The sequence below is a fragment of the Sorex araneus genome, chromosome 1, assembly GCF_027595985.1.
Source record: "Sorex araneus isolate mSorAra2 chromosome 1, mSorAra2.pri, whole genome shotgun sequence".
In the NCBI taxonomy this organism is placed as follows: domain Eukaryota; kingdom Metazoa; phylum Chordata; class Mammalia; order Eulipotyphla; family Soricidae; genus Sorex; species Sorex araneus.
Window position 1 is genome coordinate 73,164,003 of NC_073302.1, and position 19,524 is coordinate 73,183,526.

Genomic DNA, 19,524 nt, shown 5'->3' on the forward strand with positions numbered 1-19,524 from the left:
GTGCTTGCCTTGCATGTAGCCAATCTGGTTTCTGCCCCTGCATCCCATTTAATCCTCCCAGACCTCACAAGGAATGATCCCTGAACACAGAGCCAGGAATAAGTCTGAGCACTGCCTGGTGTGGCCCAACTCCCTCTACCCATGTGCTCATTCCCCAAAAAAGAAAGGACTCTACCAAAGTAGAAAATGTTTGCATAGGGCAGTAGGTTAATGAAATTTTTTGACGTACTTCAAGAAAGAAGGAAGAGAGAGAACTAGTGCCACATGACTGAGGAATAAAAACTAGAGATGGTCATTCAAACACTTCATTTGAAAAGTGTTGGTGCCCAACCAGATAATGAGGATGAGTCCTTGGACACTGCCCTGCAAGCAGGAAGCAGAACCAGGACCCCACTTTGGTTTTTTTATTATTATTATATTATTATTATTTTTATTGAATCACCATGAGATAGTTACAAGCTTTCATGTTTGGGTTACAATCTCACAATGATCAAACACCCATCCCTCCACCAGTGCACATCCCCCCCACCAATATCCCCGGTATACCCCCTTTCCCGCCCTCCCCCTGCCTCCATGGCAGACAATATTCCCCATACTCTCTCTCTACTTTTGGGCATTATGGCTTGCAACACAGACACCGACAGGTCATCATGTTTGGTCCATTATCTACTTTCGGCATGCATCTCCCATCCCAACTGGTTCCTCCAGCCATCATTTTCTTAGTGATTTCTTCTCTATTCCATTTGCCTTCTCCCCTCCACTCATGAAGCAGGCTTCCAGCTGTGGGGCAATCCTCCTGGCCCTTGTGTCTTCTGTCCTTGGGTGTCAGCCTCATGTGATGTTATTCTGTACTCCACAAATGAGTGCAGTCCCTTTATGTCTGTCCCTCTCTTTCTGACTCATTTCACTTAGCATGATACTCTCCATGCAGGACCCCACTTTGAACTAAGTGGGAAAAGCCTAAGCTTGTGAGTCTGATTGGTCTGGAAAAGGCCTAACTGACCCTCTGCGGCCCGCAAGTTCCCTCAGTACAAAGAAGCAGCTTCCCCTTCTCACGTATCTCAGACCGCCTAACCGAACATTCGTACAACAAAAAGTTTAATGAAAAGCATGATTCAGCCCACTGACACATGCCAACTGTTACCTACTTGTGTGCACATGAAATCCTGTTAGCTTAAAAACAGAACAGATATGTATGGTAGAGTTGGTTATTTTTCAAAGACTGTTTTTCATATCTTATTGAGGACAACATCAGATGTGTGCCATTGAATCCTATTGGAGCAACTCTAAAGAACTTTTATTAGCTACCAAAATTAAAGAAATGTCAAGCCAGGAGACTTCGTGCTGTTTTGGGCCACACCTGGGGATGCTGGAGGCTACTCAGTACAGCCTTGGGTCAGAGGGTGGAGGGTGGAGATCCAGGGACTGAACCTGGACCTGCTTTCAAAGCTTGTGCTCCAGCCCTTCAAGCTGGCTCCCAGCTGGCCCCTGTGCCAGGAGATGTGTTAACTTCTCCCTTCAGGCAAAATGGCATCCTGATAAAAATTTCTATAGAAGGAATGGATTGAGAAACTGAAAATATCTTCCACAACCCTGAGAAGTAAATTCCTTTTTCTTTTCTTCCTAAAATTAAAATGACTATGATTAGAGAATTCAAGTATGTCTTGAGGTGGTTGTTAAAAGAAAAAGCTTTCCTTTTCAGTGAGAAATATCACTGTGCAGTAAATCAAAGTGATTATGGCTAAAGCCTCTGAATTTTTGCAATAGAATAAAGCAGAATTATGTATTTGGGTTTCCTGCTTTGGGGTTAAAAGAACCTATTTATCTTTGATTTTGTAGATGACCTTAAGTTTAGTTACGAGGTCAGTATACATCCCACAAAGCATTGAGGAGATGGAACAAAGGGTCATGCAGGGCCAGGATCCTGGGAGCTCTGGGAAAGCAGAGCTACAGCAGGAAGGAGAAGTGGCCATAGCTGGGCTGTGCCCATACCAACCCTGGCTTTGAAGTTATGCCTGGAAAGGCTTTGAGGCTGGCCAGTAGATTCGATTACAGATGCCAGTGTCAGCTGTAGGGATGGCCCTGTGACACAGATCAGGGTTCATCCAAAGGAGACCCAGGGCTGACAAACCCTAGAAACTTACAAAAGCAGAGTTCTGACTTCATTAGGAAACCCTTCTCAAACTCCTGGACTCTGATGAGACATAAGCCTGTTTGAGAATTTCCGGGGTCTAGGAAAATGTTGCAAAATTTAGGAAGAGTGTCATAAATAGGCTTTGTGGTGTGTTACTGAGCTTGCTATGTGATTGGTCCAACAGGATCTGATCTTCCTTCTGGGAGCTTTTAATGTAAGCTCCTGGGAACCTTTAGAAAAGAGAAATCAGTTTGATTTTTTAAATGGACTTTTGGTTTATTCATTCAATGACCAGCACACATCCAACTTGCCCTCTGTGCTCTGGGAAGGGCTCTGCACAAGTGCCTGGAAGCTTCTTTAGCCACACATACTGGTTCTAGTGTACTGTGAAAGGATTACCCTGTGGTTCTGAAATGTGTGAGCTCTTCATCTCTGTCCGTCTCAGTCCCTCCTATATGTGGCCTCCTCCCCTTCAAGGGACTGTGCTTTTGATATCACAGTGTTCTTCCTTGAGAGGCATTGTTAGATGTCCTATTCTGATCAAGTAAGTATAACCTCCCCACCTCGCTTTTGTCTCTTGATATTCTGCACTTATCTGCAACCCTGGGGGAAGAAGGTGGATTTCTGCCTCCAGTACTGCAATGGCCAGGAACAGTCAATGAATTCGTATACCAATTTTCAACTTTGTATTTAGAAGGATACATCTCTGCACTTTTCCATACATATACTTTTACAAAAGTCTTTTAAAAGGGACAAGCAGTGCATCGACCATATCAATTTCCCAGCATTCCTGAGGATGCAGGAAGTTGAAACCTAATGTTTATTTGAAATATCTTTCTCATCCAGACTGAGTTATGAGCCTTGCTGGAGTCCGCATCTCATTAACTTCTTCCCCTTGTTGCTCCACTCGAGGACCTCATTTGTAAACCTGAACCACATTTAGCCAACTCCAGCTGTTCCAAAGACAAAGTGGTTCTTGGTGCCAACTCAGCATATGCTGTGTTTTCACAGCATCTGGCCATCTGTATTCAGCTGATAACGGGCATTCCCTGCAGGGAACTTTTGCCAACCTCTTAGTCTCTCCTCTCTGAAGGAGCTCTCCATCTTCTTCCTGGGTCAATAGCAATTTCAGAAAACAATGTCAACTTCTGAATTCTGAAGACAGAGAAGGCAGTGATTCTAGGTTGCAAGCTGACTTACCTTCAAAAATGCAATGTTGTCATATTTTCAATGCTCACCACTACTCTTGCTTATTTCAGTTAACTTCCCTAAGCTTTATTATTTCAATTTCTAGTGCTAATCATCCCCTCAATAAAAATATTCTCCTTCTTCAAAGTTGAGCTCCCCTCAGTGCTCGTATTGACACTCTTTTGTCACTCCACTTTTGGAAGATAAAGACATCAGAAGTGTAGGATTTCCAAATGTAGGGTTGTATCCATGTTGATCTTTCTTAGAACTGCATCCTCTTCCCTTCTGTGTAGATAGATAGATAGATAGATAGATAGATAGATAGATAGATAGATAGATAGATAGATAGATAGATATAGCACTGTCGTCCCACTGTTCATAGATTTGCTCAAGCAGGCACCAGTAACATCTCCATTGTGAGACTTGTTGTTACTGTTTTTGGCATATCAGATACACCATGGGTAGCTTGCCAGGCTCTGTCATGTGGGCAAGATACTCTTGCTAGCTTGCCAGACTCTTGGATAGGGACGGAGGAATCCAACCCAGGTCGACTGTGTGCAAGGCAAATGCCCTACTTGCTGTGCTATCGCTCCAGTTCATATATGTTTTTATATAAAGTTATGATATATATTTATATATATAAATATGATATATTTATATATCATAACTTCTTGATTAACTCATCCATATTTGGACATTTGGGTTGTTTCCACATATTGGCTATTGTACTAAGTGCTGCAGTGAAATAGGCATGTGTATATGCTTTCAAATTAATGGTTTTTTGTTTGTAGATTCCAAGAAGTGATCTCACCAATTGTAGTCCTATTTTTGGAATAGTCTCCATAATTACTTTTCATAGAGTCTGAACCAAAGGATATTCCCACCAACAGTGCATGAGGGTTCCTTTCTCACCACAACCCCAACAACACTGGCTGTTTTCAGACCTCTTGTTATGTACCATTCTCACTGGCATGAGTTGTTGTTTTGATTTATATTTTCCTCATCATGAGTGATGAGCACTTTTTCATATGCTTGTTGGCCATCCAGGTTTTGAGATGCCTGTCTATTCACCTGCTAACCCCATTTGTTGATGAGGTCATTGTAATTTTTGTTGTGGGGGTTTGTGTGTGTTTTCTAAATCCCTTTATCTAATGTTGGGTTTGTTTTTTGTGTTTGAGTTTTTTTTTTTCTTTATTGGGTCACACCCGGCAATACACAGGGGTTACTCCTGGCTCTGCATTCAGGAATTACTCCTAGTGGTGCTCGGGGGACCATATGTGATGCTGGGAATCGAACCTGGGTTGGCCGCATGCAAGGCCAATGCCCTACCCACTGTGCTATTATCCGGCCCAATATCTGATGTGTTGTATACAAATATTTCCTCCCATTCAGTAGGATTTCTCTTTATTATAGCTTGAGTTTCTTCTGCTGGACTAAAGAGTTTTAATTTGATGTAGTCCCATGACTACTTTAAATCATTGGGAAGCAGTTCATTAATGTCATGGTGAAGCCAGTCACAAAATATACAATTGGAAGGATTTGGATATTTTAATTTATTACTATAAATGCATTTATGAAACATTCTAAGACATTTTTATTTGCAGCAGCAAAGAAAGTGCCTATAGAAACAATCCAAAATTTGTCAGTATGGAAGCTGGTGAGAAAAAAAATCTATTTATACATTCATTGATAATCTTTCAAAATTATAGGTTTTGCTGATGTAATAATGAGAAATCATTATTATTTCTAATGTCAATGGGGTATATTTATACTACATCATTTTTTTAATTGAATCACTGAGATACAGTTACAAAGCTTTCATGTTTCAGTCATACAATGATGGAACACTCATCCCTCCACCAGTGCACATTCTCCACCACCAATGTCCCCAGTATACACCTCCCCACTTCCCAACCCTCCCCCTGCCTCTATGGCAGACAATTTCCCCCATACTCTATCTCTGCTTTTGGACATATGGTTTTCAATATGGATACTGAGAGGCTATCACATATTTGGTCCTTTGTCTACTTTCAGCACACATCTCCCATCCCGAACGATTCCTCCAACCATCATTGATTTAGTGATCCCTTCTCTGTTCCAGCTGCCTTCTCCCCCAGCTACATCAAGTTTTTTAAGTGAGTGACAAAAGTCCTGATGTAGATTAATCCAGCAAAACCCAGAATTCTAAACCACAGCATCAGATACAAGGAAAAACATGTTATTGCCACAATTGAGCTAAAGATGGAATATTTGTTTCAGTCAGCTTTACAGGTCAGAAGTGTACAGTTGTCTCGGTATGCTTTTTCTCATTATTACACTAGCAAAGAACACTGACTTTATTGAGGAAATTAAACTTAAAGGGCAGCATCTTGCTTTGAGTAGGCTTGCATACACACGGCTTTCTGCTGCTCTACTGCAGGGTTCCTACTTACGAGGAATGGCAGAGCCTTAGGTTCATTTCTCCTTATGCTGATGGTCTAGGAATATCTTTTGCATAAGATCTCCAGGATGCTATTTTGTTTTTTTTTAAAGTTTGAATGTATTTTTATTTCTTTTTATTTATTTATTTATTTATTGAATCACCATGTGAAAAGTTACAAAGTTCTCAGGCTTATGTCTCAGTTATACAATGTTCAAACACCCGTCCCTTCACCAGTGCCCATATTCCACCACCAAAAACCGCAGTATGACTCCCACCCCCACCCCCCCACCCCCGCCTGGGTAACTGATAAATTTCACTCTTCTCTTTACCTTGATTACATTCCATATTTCAACACAAAACTCACTATTGTTGTTGGATTTTCAACACAGACTCACTATTTTTGTTGGAATTTATCCCCCAAGAATACAGCCCTATTGACAAGGCAATATTTGATATTGAGTTTTCCACTGATGAGAATGAAGACATAAAAAGTCGCGCAGCCTCTATGGCAGACAATTTCCATCTTACTCTCTCTAATTTTGAGCATTATGGCTTGCAATACAGATACTAAAAGGCCGTCAGGGTTGGTCCTTTATATACATTCAGCACACACCCCAAGTGGTCCTTCCAATCATCTTTGTTTTGTTTTGTTTTTTATTTTTTTATTAATGAATCACCATGAGTGTATAGTTACAGATTTACATATTTCGTGCTTGTATTTCAGTAATACAATGCTCAAGTACCCATCCCTCCACCAGTGCCCGTTCTCCTCCACTGATGACCCCAGTATCCCTCCCACCCACCCACCCACCCCACCCTGCCTCTATGGCAGGACATTCCCTTTTGTTCTTTCTCTCTTTTTGGGTGTTGTGGTTTGCAATGGAGGTATTGGGTGGTCATTGTGTTCAATCTGTAGTCTACTTTCAGCACACCTCTCCATCCCGAGCGGGTCCTCCAACCACACTTTAGTTGGTGTTCCCTTTTCTGTCTGAACTGACTTTTCCCCCAGCATGTGAGGCCAACTTCCAAGCCATGGAGCAAACCTCCTGGTACTTATTTCTACTATTCTTGGGTGTTAGTCTCCCATTCTGTTGTTTTGTATTCCACAGATGAGTGCAATTCTCCTGTGTCTGTCCCTCTCTTTCTGACTCATTTCACTTATCATGATACTTTCCATGTTGATCCATTAAGTCATTTTGTTGTTGTTGTTGTTGTAGTTAAGGTCACATGTTTGTAATAATGTTTATATTTACAGTCTTAGTGTATAGTTGCTACACTTTACCACCACCAAGGTGCCCAGTGCTCTCCACCAATATCCTTATGTTACTTCAATGCAGCTCTTCACCCGTCCCAATGATTTGTCATCATTCATTACTGTTCCCGTGTTTTGTCTCTCTATACCACAGATGAATAAAATAATTCAATATCTGTTCTCCCTCTGGCTTATTTCAGCTAACATGAAACCCTCCAGTTCAATCCAAATTGTAACAAACTGAAAATTTTCCTATTTTCTTGCAGCCTCATAGAATCCTAGGGTGTATCTGTGCCACTGCGTCTTTATCCGTTTATCTCTCTTTGGACTTATAGGTGACTTCCATATCCTGGCTCTTGTACTCAGCACTTGCAATGAACATAGGTGTGCATACATCTTTTTAAGTTATTTTTGTGTGTGTTCTTAGGATAGATACTAAGAATTGGAATCACTGGGTTATATGGAAGCACCGTTCTTCGATTTTAAAGAAACTTTCGTACTCTTTCCATAGATACTGAACCAGATGACATTTCTGTTGTTCAGAACTTTTGGGGATTCATTTGGTAATTTCTCAGTTGAATGCCAGCTTTACTTTGCACTCCTTATAGAATGAAAAGCAGATAAACAAGCATAGGACATGAAAGGAATTCTGAGATGGGTTTCAGAGCGGAGCTTCTGACTGAGGGCCTACTGGTACCACACACCCTTAGATTGTAAAAGGTCTTTGCAGTTGATATGTACTTTGAGCCAACTTCCCAAAGAAAAACATGATATCTTAATAGACTCCTAGCTCAGCCTAGTTTACATTAAGCAAAACAAGCTTGCCTTGTCTGCCATTCGATTTTGTGCCTACTAAACAGTAAATTTAAAGAGTCTCTGTATAACAGCTTAATTCTTTATTTTTTTAAATTTTTTATTAGTGAATCACCATGAGGTACAGTTACAGACTTACAAACTTTCGTGCTTGCATTTCAGTTATACAGTGCTTGAGTGCCCATCCCTTCACCAGTGCCCATTGTCCACCACCAATGGTCCCAACATCCCTCCCCCCTCCCCGTTCCTCCCCCCACCCCACCCCGCCTCTGTGGCAGGGCATTCCCTTTTGCTCTCTCTCTCTCCTTTTGGGTGTTGTGGTTTGCAGTAGAGGTATTAAGTGCCCATCACGTTCAGTCTATAGTCTACTTTCAGCCTACATCTCCCATCCCCAATGGGCCCTCCTAGCACCTTTTACTTGGTGGTCCCTTCTCTGTCTGAGCTGCCTTTCCCCCCAGTATGCAAGGCCGACTTCTAAGCTGTGGAGTAAGCCTCCTGGTACTTATCTCTACTGTTCTTGAGTGTTAGTCTCCCATTCTAACAGCTTAATTCTTGCCCCTGACAATGTGGATAAATATATCTGCTGTGGGTTGGTTTGCAAACATTATAGATTTTTATCATTATTTTTCTGACAACACAGGGTTCATAATCACAGTCAATACTCCCCATTTGAACATTCTTCACAAGCATTTTAATCATCAAGTGCCAATATTAAGTTCTTTTCTTGAAGAGAGAATATATAGTGTCATGTATTCCTTGCTACTGAGCATTTTGGCTTTGACATGCTTATTCACATGGAAAGCAATACAGAAAGTACATCTCTCTGCCGTGTCAGAGCACACAGCAGGAAGCACCGAGTAAAGCAGCCTCTCCTGTGTGGTCTTGTGCATAATAGGAAAATTCAATGTAACCTAAGGTCAAATTTTGTTCTACAGAGAGATTTGGATAATATGCTGGTATTTATATAAGTGAAACATATTCCAACATTATATTAAGTTTAGAGATATAAATGTCATGGGATGGAGAATTAAGATAAACTCTGAAAAACTGGTAAAGATTTAACAATGATCTAGAAGAAGGAACATGAGCGACAAAAACACCTCTCTGCAGGGCATGTTTTGGTGTAATTAAATAATTCTGATCTGACTAAACCTGAAAGGTGTGAGAGGTGAGTACCAGTAACAGAGAGAAATTGACTGTGACCACTGTAACAGAAGCCAACTTAGCAATGGATGTACAGAAGTGGGCAAAGGGGAAATTGAAATCAGAGCAGTAGAGAAGACAAATTTCTTGATAATAGAAGTTGCAGGATTAGACTATGTAATGAATAATGAATGGGAAATGAGTTATGGAGTCTTAAATCCATATTAGAATGATTTTAAGTAAAAGAGAGAAGTGAAGAGAAAGAATTGCTTTGAGAAAAGAACATGAGTTTAGTCTTTATGGCAAGACTATGTACAGAGTTTAGAATATCAATTGAGAATTTTTAAGACTGGAGCTAAGGAATGAGTTAAGACTAAAGATGACTCTTCAGGAATTATGCATACGGCAGTGGTCATTTAAAAATACCTATAAAAGATTCTTTTTTTGGGGGGGTCACACCTGGTGATGCACAGGGGTTATTCCTGACTCTGCACTCAGGAATTACTCCTGGCGGTACTCAGGGGACCATATGGGATGCTGGGAATTGAACCCTGGTTGGCTGCATGCAAGGCAAATGCCCTACTCGCTGTGTTATCGCTCCATCCCCTACCCATAAAAGATTCTAATCCACATTTCCCTTAAATATCCTTGCAGTCACCCTCATGCAAATACCATCATCTCCTACCTGAACTGTTAAGTAGTCAAAAGTAGGTGCCCCTGTGTGAGCATCTTCAGAGATCCCTGCTTTTTGTACAAGTTTTATTGTAATTGATATTCAGGCTTTTGGCATTTTGAGGATGGTGTCATTGTCTTTACTTAGGCCTGAAGAGTGACCCTGGTACCTGGTACAGACTACACACTCAAATACTTATATTAAAAGAGTAAGGAATGTCACTAATGCTAAGTAGAGAAAGAGTTGGAGAGGACTTTAGTGAACATCATTAGGGTCTAGAAGGCAATAGCCAAATAGGATGGCAAAAAAAATGCAGAGGAGGTAGCAACACAGTAGCTGAGAGAGAGATGATTCCAGTGGAGGAGAAACAAAACAATGACAACAAGACTATAAAACATTTATTGGAGTGTAAAAAATGCAAAGGCACACGCTCGCAGGGGAGGGGGTGATGATGTGTGTTGTGTTGTTCAAGGGCTCTCGGGGCGGTGTTCTCTCTCTCTCTCTCTGTCTCTCTCTCTCTCTCTCTCTCTCTCTCTCTCTCCCCCCCCCCCCCCGCTTGCATTTGGTGCTCTCAAGCTGCCGTGTATGGACTGGATCAGGATGGCTCCTCCTGTGCTCTGCTTCTATGTGTGCCACTGTGCTCTCTTCTGTCTGCCTGTCTCTGTCTCTGTAGTCTCTCCTCTGGTCTCTTCTGACCTCTCTCTGTCTCTGCTTCTGCGTCTTCTGTCTTGCTTCTGTGTCTTCTCTCCACTTCTCTCTCTTCTTGCTTCTGTCTTACCTCTGCCTCTTTATCTTCTCCATTTCTGTGTCTTCTCTCCTCTGTGTCTTCTCTGCTGCTTCTGTCTTGCCTCTGTCTTCTACTTCTCTTACAGTCTTAGTTTATGTAGCAGTCACATAGGGTGGTGACACAAAGGTGGGTTGAACATTAACAAATCAACAAAGAGGGGTAAAACCACTCCTCCAGGAGATTAACAAAATCTCATCTAAGGAGATTATTCCAGATTACTAGGAGATCTGCTCAAGGGTAGGATCCAAACAAGGGTGTGTCGATTTCTCCCTTCCTCAGCTAGTAATCCACTTAAATAGTTGTAGTAAATCTACTTCAAATATTTCTAGCAATGTCATTCTGTATGAGCATAGTAAGAGATATATCAAACTTAAAGTTTGGCTCTTTTTATAGTGAGGACATCTCACTATATATTCCAGACCACAGTCCTCAGGTCAGGTTCCTAACCACACCAGGGTCCTAGTCTCATCATTACTTTTGGATCATGACAGCATTTGTCTATGACCATGCTCTCAACTTATAGTTGAGTATTGTGGCGCTTTGGCCTGGCCCATTTTGATGTCAGGGTAGCTCACAGCTTGCCCTGAATCCGTCATCAGAACCCTGCTTTTGGGGTGTTAGGAACTAAGGACAACTGAGTGAGAAAGCAGATGCCCAGGAGTAAATATTATTGGAGTCAATCAGCTCCCAAGTAACAAAGCATAATATTAACTGTCTTCCTGTGTCCATACAGAAAGGACATTGCTTTAAGGTAAACTAAGTTCCCTGCGGCAAGGATAAAAGGACAAACCCAGTGTTATCCTACATTGGAGGACCTTTTAGATCTCACATACTCACCTACGTCAACCCAGTTTTTCTAACTACAGGATAAAAAATGCATCTGGCCCCTCAGTACTTGTATTGCAAACCATAGTGTCCAAAGTAGAGAGAGTGAAAGGAAAATTGTCTGCTATAGAGCCAGGGAATGGGGTTGGATGGGCAGAAGGGATATTGGGGACATTGGTGGTGAAAAATGTGCACTGGTGGAGGGATGAGTGTTCGATCATTGCATGACTGAAACTCTATCATGAAAGCTTTGTAAGTGTATCTCACAGTGATTCGATATAATTAATTGATTAATAATGGATTTTAGTATGATAACAAGTAAGACACAATGATAGGAAAGGAAGACAGGCCCCTCCTTATGACTTGGTTGTGACAAGAGGCTAGCAATGCCAATCATTCTAAGTCAGGCCATCTCCCATTACTATATTGCCAAATCTACTGAAATTATACATGAAAATTGCTACTCCCAATGCATCTGGGGACTGTGCTTTAATGTCAGGCCCAGATGGTTGTGATCATGTCTTGAGAGTATCATACCAGCTGCTTTGACAGTGACTTTTTTTCTTTACTACAGTCCAATACTAGCAGCCACATAAATAGTCCTTGAGAAAGAAGGGGGAAAATCTGGCTTTGACAAAAGAACTGGAGTATTCCAATGTGATCTCAGTTTTATATACATATGTGTATCATTCCTACCTTTGTTTTGGTGTTACAAGTGGGAAATTAATATCTTGTCCAACTTTGACAGCTGGGCACCTGTGTTTGCTTTGCACCAGGTGTTTTGCATGACAAATGTTCAGATACAGGATGCACCAGCACCCATGATGCCAGGTAGACATTCTGGAAGGAAAATGTGAGCCTGAGAGACAGATGCAGCCGACTGGTGTTTGTCATTAGCCGAGGGTGGCACATTCTCCACTCTCACACATAGTAAGATTTTGGCAGCTTTATTGATCCCTTTAAAGAATCAAGAGGATATGAATAACAGAACTATTTTGTTCTTAATTGAGGGAAATCTGCAAGGCACTTAAATGAAATCTGTTCCCAGAATTTTTTATTACATTTTTTTCATTATACTTCCAGTAGGTGCTTACATATTTCTGTTTTCCTTAACACTTTTTTATGACTGGTGACTTGCCTTAAATTCCAGCTATCATAGTTGACTTTCCACACACCAGGAATTGAATTTATCTTCATTAAATGTCTCACTCTGAAAGCAGGACTCTGACACCCTGAAGAGAGCGGAGCATGTTCAGGGGTGTTGGCCATCCAATTGAGGAGAGAGAAGATGAATCTCTATTTGTAGCTTTTCTTCGTTTATTCTCCCTTGATTTTTTTCCATAATCCAGAGCAAATATTTGACCACTTAAATCATGACAATAGCATCAGAAATTGAAAGTGACCACATGGGTCCAGAGAGATAATTTGATGAACTAGAATACATACTTTGCATGCCCGAGGCCTAAATTCAGTCTCTGGTACTGCATGATCCCCAAAACACTGCCAGGAGCAACCCTTAAGCAACAAGTCAAGAATAGTCCCCTAGCTTTCACCTCCTCTCCCCCCCCAAATAAAAATCACCCAAAAAAGTAGAGAAAAATTAAAAAGTAGGGTGAAGATTAGAAGAGAGGATAGGATTAAAACAGCTGGAGCCTGGGTCTATTCCTGGTTCTGTACTCAGCAGCGACCCCTGCTGGTGATCAGGGAACCATACATGCCAGGAATCAAACTGGAGCCAGAGGCATGAGGCATGAAAGGCCTTACCCCTGCACTATTTCTCTGACCTGTTGTTTCCTAACACTTATAAAATGTACATGTTCTCTTCAGTCAGACTTTAGATAGTAAAAGAAGACTGCAAGTACAGTTGTAAGAAAAGTTATTTTATAAAGCTTTTTTCTAGAGGCACCCCAAGCAGCACCTAGTGTCCAGGCTAAGAGGGCCTTCTCAGCCCTGCATTGAGGGCCTGGCAGTTCAGTGCTGGGGTCCAGTGGTGTGGAGCTGCTTAGGCCTGGTGCTTCTGGTCACTGCAGGGCCATGTCCATTGGTGCTCAGGGGCCATTATGGCAAGCTAACACCCTGACTTTTTGTAAACCCTTTTAACAAATAAGATTCATCCTTTTGGGCTGGAGTGATAGCACAGCATGTAGGGCATTTGCCTTGCACGCAGTTGACCTGATTCAATTCCCAGCATCCCTGAACTCCACCAGGAGTGATTCCTTCCTAAGTGCATGAGTCAGGAGTAACCCTGGTGCATCACCAGGTATGACCCTAAAAAAGCAAATAAATAAATAAAAAGAAGCTTGAAAAAAGTTCATTCATTTGTGGATGCTTTAGAGATGGAGACAAGTGAAATAAACATGATGGTGTCCAATAGTCCTTTTCACCTTTCCCATTCTTACTTTCCCTCACCACTCACCTGTTGCAAACATTCACAGTGTTGTTACAGGATCTGTGTTGGATTTGCCTTTCAAGCCAGTTTTGAGCTCTGGGAGGAAACTTTTGTCACTGCGAAGCTGGGTGTGTGCAGGATACGAGGCTTTAAAGTCTGCTCAAGTTCACTGAAAACAAAGGCTCAGCCGGGCCATCAGGCCATTATTTTGTAGGCATTGACCAGAACTGCTGTGTCAGTGGCCTGTCCCTGTGGAGCACCCCAGTAGTGCCACTTGGCCCTCGCCAACCCCAGCACTTCCAAAAGCATCCGGACTTACGAAAAGAGCATTGATAAGTGGACTAGAAATGCAGCCATGCCTCTGCGTGGTTTTCATGAATGTTTGTTTCCAGAATTCTGGCTCCCAGGATGTTTACTTCAAGCTGAGACCTGTCATCTCTCACACTGGCGTGGGTAGTGAGTCACCATGAATTATAATCACGATGATGAGCACTGCTATTTAATTGAGCACCTTCTTTATTCTGGAAATTCTCTGCTCTTGACCCTTCTCAGCCTCTTTTAATTGTATAAACCCTCATGCAGCAGGCAACGGAACTGTCATCATTCTGTAGGAGATGAATTTCCATAATAAAGAAAGTCACTGGAAGGTGATATCTGACCTGCCTAAGATTATAGTCCGTGTGCTGTTCCAGTAGTTTCTCTGAGAAGGGAGGTGGTAGCATTCTATCAATATGACTAGGAAAATGAGCATCTGCTGGTGGAGATCTGGTGCAGGATTTTGGAAGTTGTCTAAGGTGGGCACTGATCTTAAACCATCCTTTCAGCCTGATGGAGAGCTTGGAAAGCTAACATTCTTCTCCCTGTGTGTCTGTGTAAAGAAAATATCCATTCTCGGTGTTTTGTTTAAAGAGGGTAGGTCCTTGGTCACCAAAGCACAGGTGTCTTGGTCCCCAACCCCCTTACCCCCCCCCATGCTACTTTAATCACAGACACTGATGAACCTCCCCTGAGAGCAGCCTTGGGTCCAATGTATAAGTGTAGGGTGAGTTATGAGAGCTTTACCAATCTCCTTTCCTTCTTCCTCTAATCTTGGTGTCACTCCCCCAGCAGGACTGGTTCCAAGTGGCTGGCTGGCCACCCTATCTTATGGACTAAGCCTCTTAGATAATAAGATTCTGCCCTAACCATATTCCTGCCTCCTTTCTGCAAATACTTAGTATGCTGAACAGTGAAAGGTGCCCAAAATAGTGGGTCTTTCACCTGTAGTTCTGTGTCCTTCATTGGTGACAAAGCTGCCTAAGACCCAAGGATAGACCACCTGTATTCTCAAGGCCTCCATATGCCATAGTTCTCAAAGACTGTTGTCAAATGGCATATCATCATGAAGTGAGCATTCAAGCTGCTCTACAAGCAGGGCTAATTTTACGTTGTTACCTTGACCTCTTCTTCTGTTTTTTTCCTCTCAGACTATCACTGCCTCCTTTGAGTACACCTTGCAATTTTTATTTGGGTTTATGTTTCTTTGTTGGTTTGGGTCACATCTTGAGATGTTCAGGGGTTACTCCTGGCTCATTACTCAGAAGTTACTCCTGACAGTAAGTGGGGGACCATATTGGGTGCCAGGGATCAAACTCAGGTCAACCACATGCAAGGTAGCATGCTTCCTGCTGTCCTATCTCTCTAACCTCCATCTTACAATTTTTGGTTCCATCTCTTCTCCCACTGCTTGCTGTGTATATAAATTAAGTATTCAAGTCTTGTTCTTTGTTGAAATCATAATTCTTTCTCAAGAGTCACTACAGGAAACTGAATCATCATTTTAAATGGGAGATGGCAGTATTGCAGAAAATTTAAGATTTTGAGAATAGTGGAGGGGCAGTGGCAAGAGGGAAACTGGGGACATTGTTGGGAAAATGTGTATTGGTGAAATGATGGGTGTTGGAACACTGTATGACTGAAACCCAATCATGAACAACTTTGTAGCTATGTATTTCATGGTGATTCCATTTTGTAAAAAAATTAAAAGATTTTGAGAATATAGCCCAAGCAAAAACACTTAGTAAGTAGCCAGGATATTAAAACAACCCAGATATCCAACAATAGATGAATGGATCAAGAAGTTGTGGTATACTATGCAGCTGTAATTAAAAATGATGCAACTTGATATTACATGAATAAGACTAGAGTGTATCGTGCTGAGTAAAGTCAATCAGAAGTAGAAGGACAGACATATAATGATCAATTTCATGTGTAGAATATAAAGATACACAATAAGGGGTCAGCAGGTGGTCAAAACTAAAGAGGTAATGCACAGAATTGAGTTCATGGGGGAGTCGGAAGAGAGGAGATGAGAGATTCGTTTGGGATAATGATGGAGGGAAGTAGGCTCTCTGGTGGTATGTATTGCATTGGAATGATATATGTAGGAGACTGTCATTGACAGTACCTCAATAAAAATGGAGGTGAGGAGAGCAGAGTATAGATGCAGGATTGACTCTATTCCACTACTCAGAGTCCAGGGAAATCTGGAGTGGGAGCATTATAATGAACCCAGACATCTGAGTGCCTGCCCTCCTGAACCCTCCTGGCTGGGGCAGCCCATATCATAGGGTTATTCAACCCAGCCATGTTTCTGGAGCTCTCTTTGAGAATCAGTTCCCACCTGGCACCAACCTGGATTAAGTCAATCTACATTTGTGTTCATCTGTGAACACATATGTAGAGTCAACCAACTACCTGAATTCATATCTCCACTATGCACTTACAAACTTTGTTGACATTGGTCAGACTACTTCATCACTTACATCATTTTACTTTCCATCTGTAAAATGAAGACAAGGCTAGTACTAGCTCATAGAATTGCAGGAAGTATTTCAAGTGAACCATTTCTCATCTGGCATGTAGAAAAAGAGTTCAAAAGGCTATGTGTGAAACATTCATGTAGGGCTAAGAAAAGAAATGTTCCTTAGGTCTGAATAGAAATTATTGTCCAAATGTTTGCCATGCATTCCCTAATTATATCCTCAAGTGTTTTCATTTTGCTTTTTCCACCTTCTGCCAATCCCTATAGGTATGTACCTATCAAGAACCTTCTGATTCTGTACCAGTGGGACCTCCTGGCCATTGGGGTTGACTTGCTTCTGGGTGCTTTTCCTCTTCCAGGTGTTGGAAAGTTTTAAGATCATGGACTATAGCCTTTTGCTGGGAATCCACATCTTGGACCATTCCCAGAAAGACAAGGAAGAGGAGAGCTCTCAAAACGTACCTGATGCCAAGCGGCCTGGGGTGCAGAAGGTCCTTTATTCCACAGCAATGGAGTCCATTCAGGGTCCAGGGAAATCTGGAGATGGGAGCATTACAGAGAACCAAGACACGTAAGTGCCTGCCCTCCTGATGGGATATTCAACCCAGCATGTTCCTGGAGCTCTTTGAGAATCAGTTCTTACCTGGCACTAAACCAGATTTAGTCATCCTACATTTGTGTTCATTAATGAAGAACTCCCAGTTATAATCATACTTTCATTCAGATCATTTCTTCTTGAAATTGACTCCATTGTTTAAGCAATGGCTAAAATGTATTTATCTCCATTTACTGCCTATCCAAAACATCTACCACAGCGGGGGAGATAAATGTTGAGTCAGCAGGTTTCATGCAAAGTTGTGAAACCTTGTAATTCAGAGTTTTTATAATTTTGACCCAGGCATATGTGGTCTCTTACCTCAGCCCAGATGTGCTGCTAACATCAAAAGTAGTTTGTATAAAATACCTATTGACTATGATAACTTAAGATAATTGTTACAATGGTCAGCTTTTTCCACTAAGTATGTGTTTAGCTGAGCAATGAGACAAAGAGAAAAATCATTCTCCTTTGTTCATAAATGCCTAACCTAAAATCTTATAACAGTTACTAAATCACAGACATATTTCATTTTTATAGAAGAAATTTATACATATTTAAGATTCATTAATCCTTGCTTGCAAATTCATCTGAACGTTCAACAACCAAATAAAGTAGTTATTTTATATAAGATGAAATGCTCCACAGGCAACAATATTATTTAGTATGAAAAGATAATATGTAGGGGCTAGCACAATAGCACAGCGGGTAGGGCGTTTGCCTTGCATGCGGGCGACCCAGGTTCGATTCCCAGCATCCCATATGGTCCCCTGAGCACCGCCAGGGGTAATTCCTGAGCACAGAGCCAGGAGTAACCTCTGAGCATCGCTGGGTGTGACCCAAAAAGCAAAAAATAAAATAAAATAAAATAAAAATAACAATGTAGTCAGCGAAATTTTCAGATCATAACATGTGTTAAATAACCCCTTTTGTGAAATACTGAGTATACAGAGAGAGAGAGAGAGAGAGAGAGAGAGAGAGAGAGAGGAAAGATATTCCAGGTGTTAATAATGGTTATCTTTGCATCCTAGAAAGGCATTTATATATTTTGTGCTTTTCTCTATTTTATTTTAAAATCTGATATTTAACATATAAAAGTGTCACATATTACAAAAGCAAAATTTTTTAAAACTCTTGGGGCTAGAGTGATAGCACAGCGGATAGGACATTTGCCTTGCACGGGGCAGACCCGGGTTCGATTCCCAGCTTCCCATATGGTCCCCCAGCACCGCCAGGAGTAATTCTTGAGTGCAGATCCAGGAGTAACCACTGTGCACTGCTGGGTGTGATCCAAAAAGCAAAAAAAAAAATTAAAATTAAAATTAAAATAAATAAAAATTTTTAAAAATTTTTAAACTCTTGTTCATGGTTTTAAAATAGGGTATATACATCTTTACTTGAATTCTTCCAATTCAGATCTGTAGTGTTGACAATGATGGTATTGTTCTCTGGGAGAAGTACATCAGTCTGGATTTCCGAGAAGTCTTTCACTGAAACAAACAAAAAAATTAAGGGAGCGGTAGTTCAAAATTCTTAATGATTATTCCTTTCTACTTGTTGTCTATTTAACAAATTATCTTTAACTTCCTATGTTTATATTCTAAAATGTAATTTTGTTCTTTCAACAGAATGGGAGGCATTCCAGCTAAAAGCCATAGAGGAGAAAAATTACTTTTATTTATGGGTATTATTGATATTCTGCAGTCCTATAGGTAAGAAATATCAGGAATTGGTCTCTTCGCTTCTAAATGACTTAACAATTTTGAAAATTCAGCAAATGGAAGTGATTGTATAATCTTATCTTTATTTTTCTGCTTAGGTTAATGAAGAGGTTAGAGCATTCCTGGAAAGCTCTTGTTTATGATGGGGTGAGTGTCATAGGTTTCTTATGAATTTAAAGATATTTTTTATTTCTCTGAGTCTTGAAAGTGTATCTAGCAAACCTTGTCACTAGATCTGAAGAGGAAAGGAGGAAAAAAAGTCTTTTAAAACCTTTAATCTGAGGAGAGAAGGTTGGTTCCAATCTAAGAACTGATATCACTTAAATTTAAATTGCTCTTCAGATAGACAGTTTCCATCCTTGTGGATAGGCGGAGCCCAGTACAACCAAATGATGTCTTCTTTCTGTGCAGACTCTGAAGAACCCAGCTATGAGATGAGAAGGAAAAGGAGGACGCTTGCTTAGAGCGACTGGGAAGATCAGTAGTTAGCAGATCTCACAAGCCCACTCTCCAGAAGGGTTAGAGCCTGACTGTCTGGGCATAGCCCTAGATGAGGCCCCTGGGTTCACTCCTTTACTAGCCACATCTTAACATACCTGGCTTGTGATCTGCCTTCCTTAGTCTGGTTTCCCACCTCTGCCAGAGGCACAATAATAGAACCTAGCGACTGCTCACTAGGCTCCTGTGAATGTTTAAAAAACAAGGCACTGTTATTGCTCCCAATGGTGCAAACACATAATAAGGATATGGGAAAGTTGTTCTAAATATTACATGACTAA

General features: G+C 41.2%; 1 protein-coding gene across 3 annotated transcripts in view; it reads left to right on the top strand.

Moving 5' to 3' along the window:
• Positions 1 to 19,524, top strand: part of PIP5K1B (phosphatidylinositol-4-phosphate 5-kinase type 1 beta) — a 354,670-nt gene that overhangs the window by 242,236 nt on the left and 92,910 nt on the right. For all 3 annotated transcript variants that reach the window (XM_055132200.1, XM_055132196.1, XM_055132192.1), the window contains 3 exons: positions 16,789 to 17,000; positions 18,653 to 18,736; positions 18,844 to 18,892. In XM_055132200.1, coding sequence (XP_054988175.1) covers positions 16,789 to 17,000; positions 18,653 to 18,736; positions 18,844 to 18,892 — 345 coding nt within the window. The remainder of the gene's footprint in view (positions 1 to 16,788; positions 17,001 to 18,652; positions 18,737 to 18,843; positions 18,893 to 19,524) is intronic.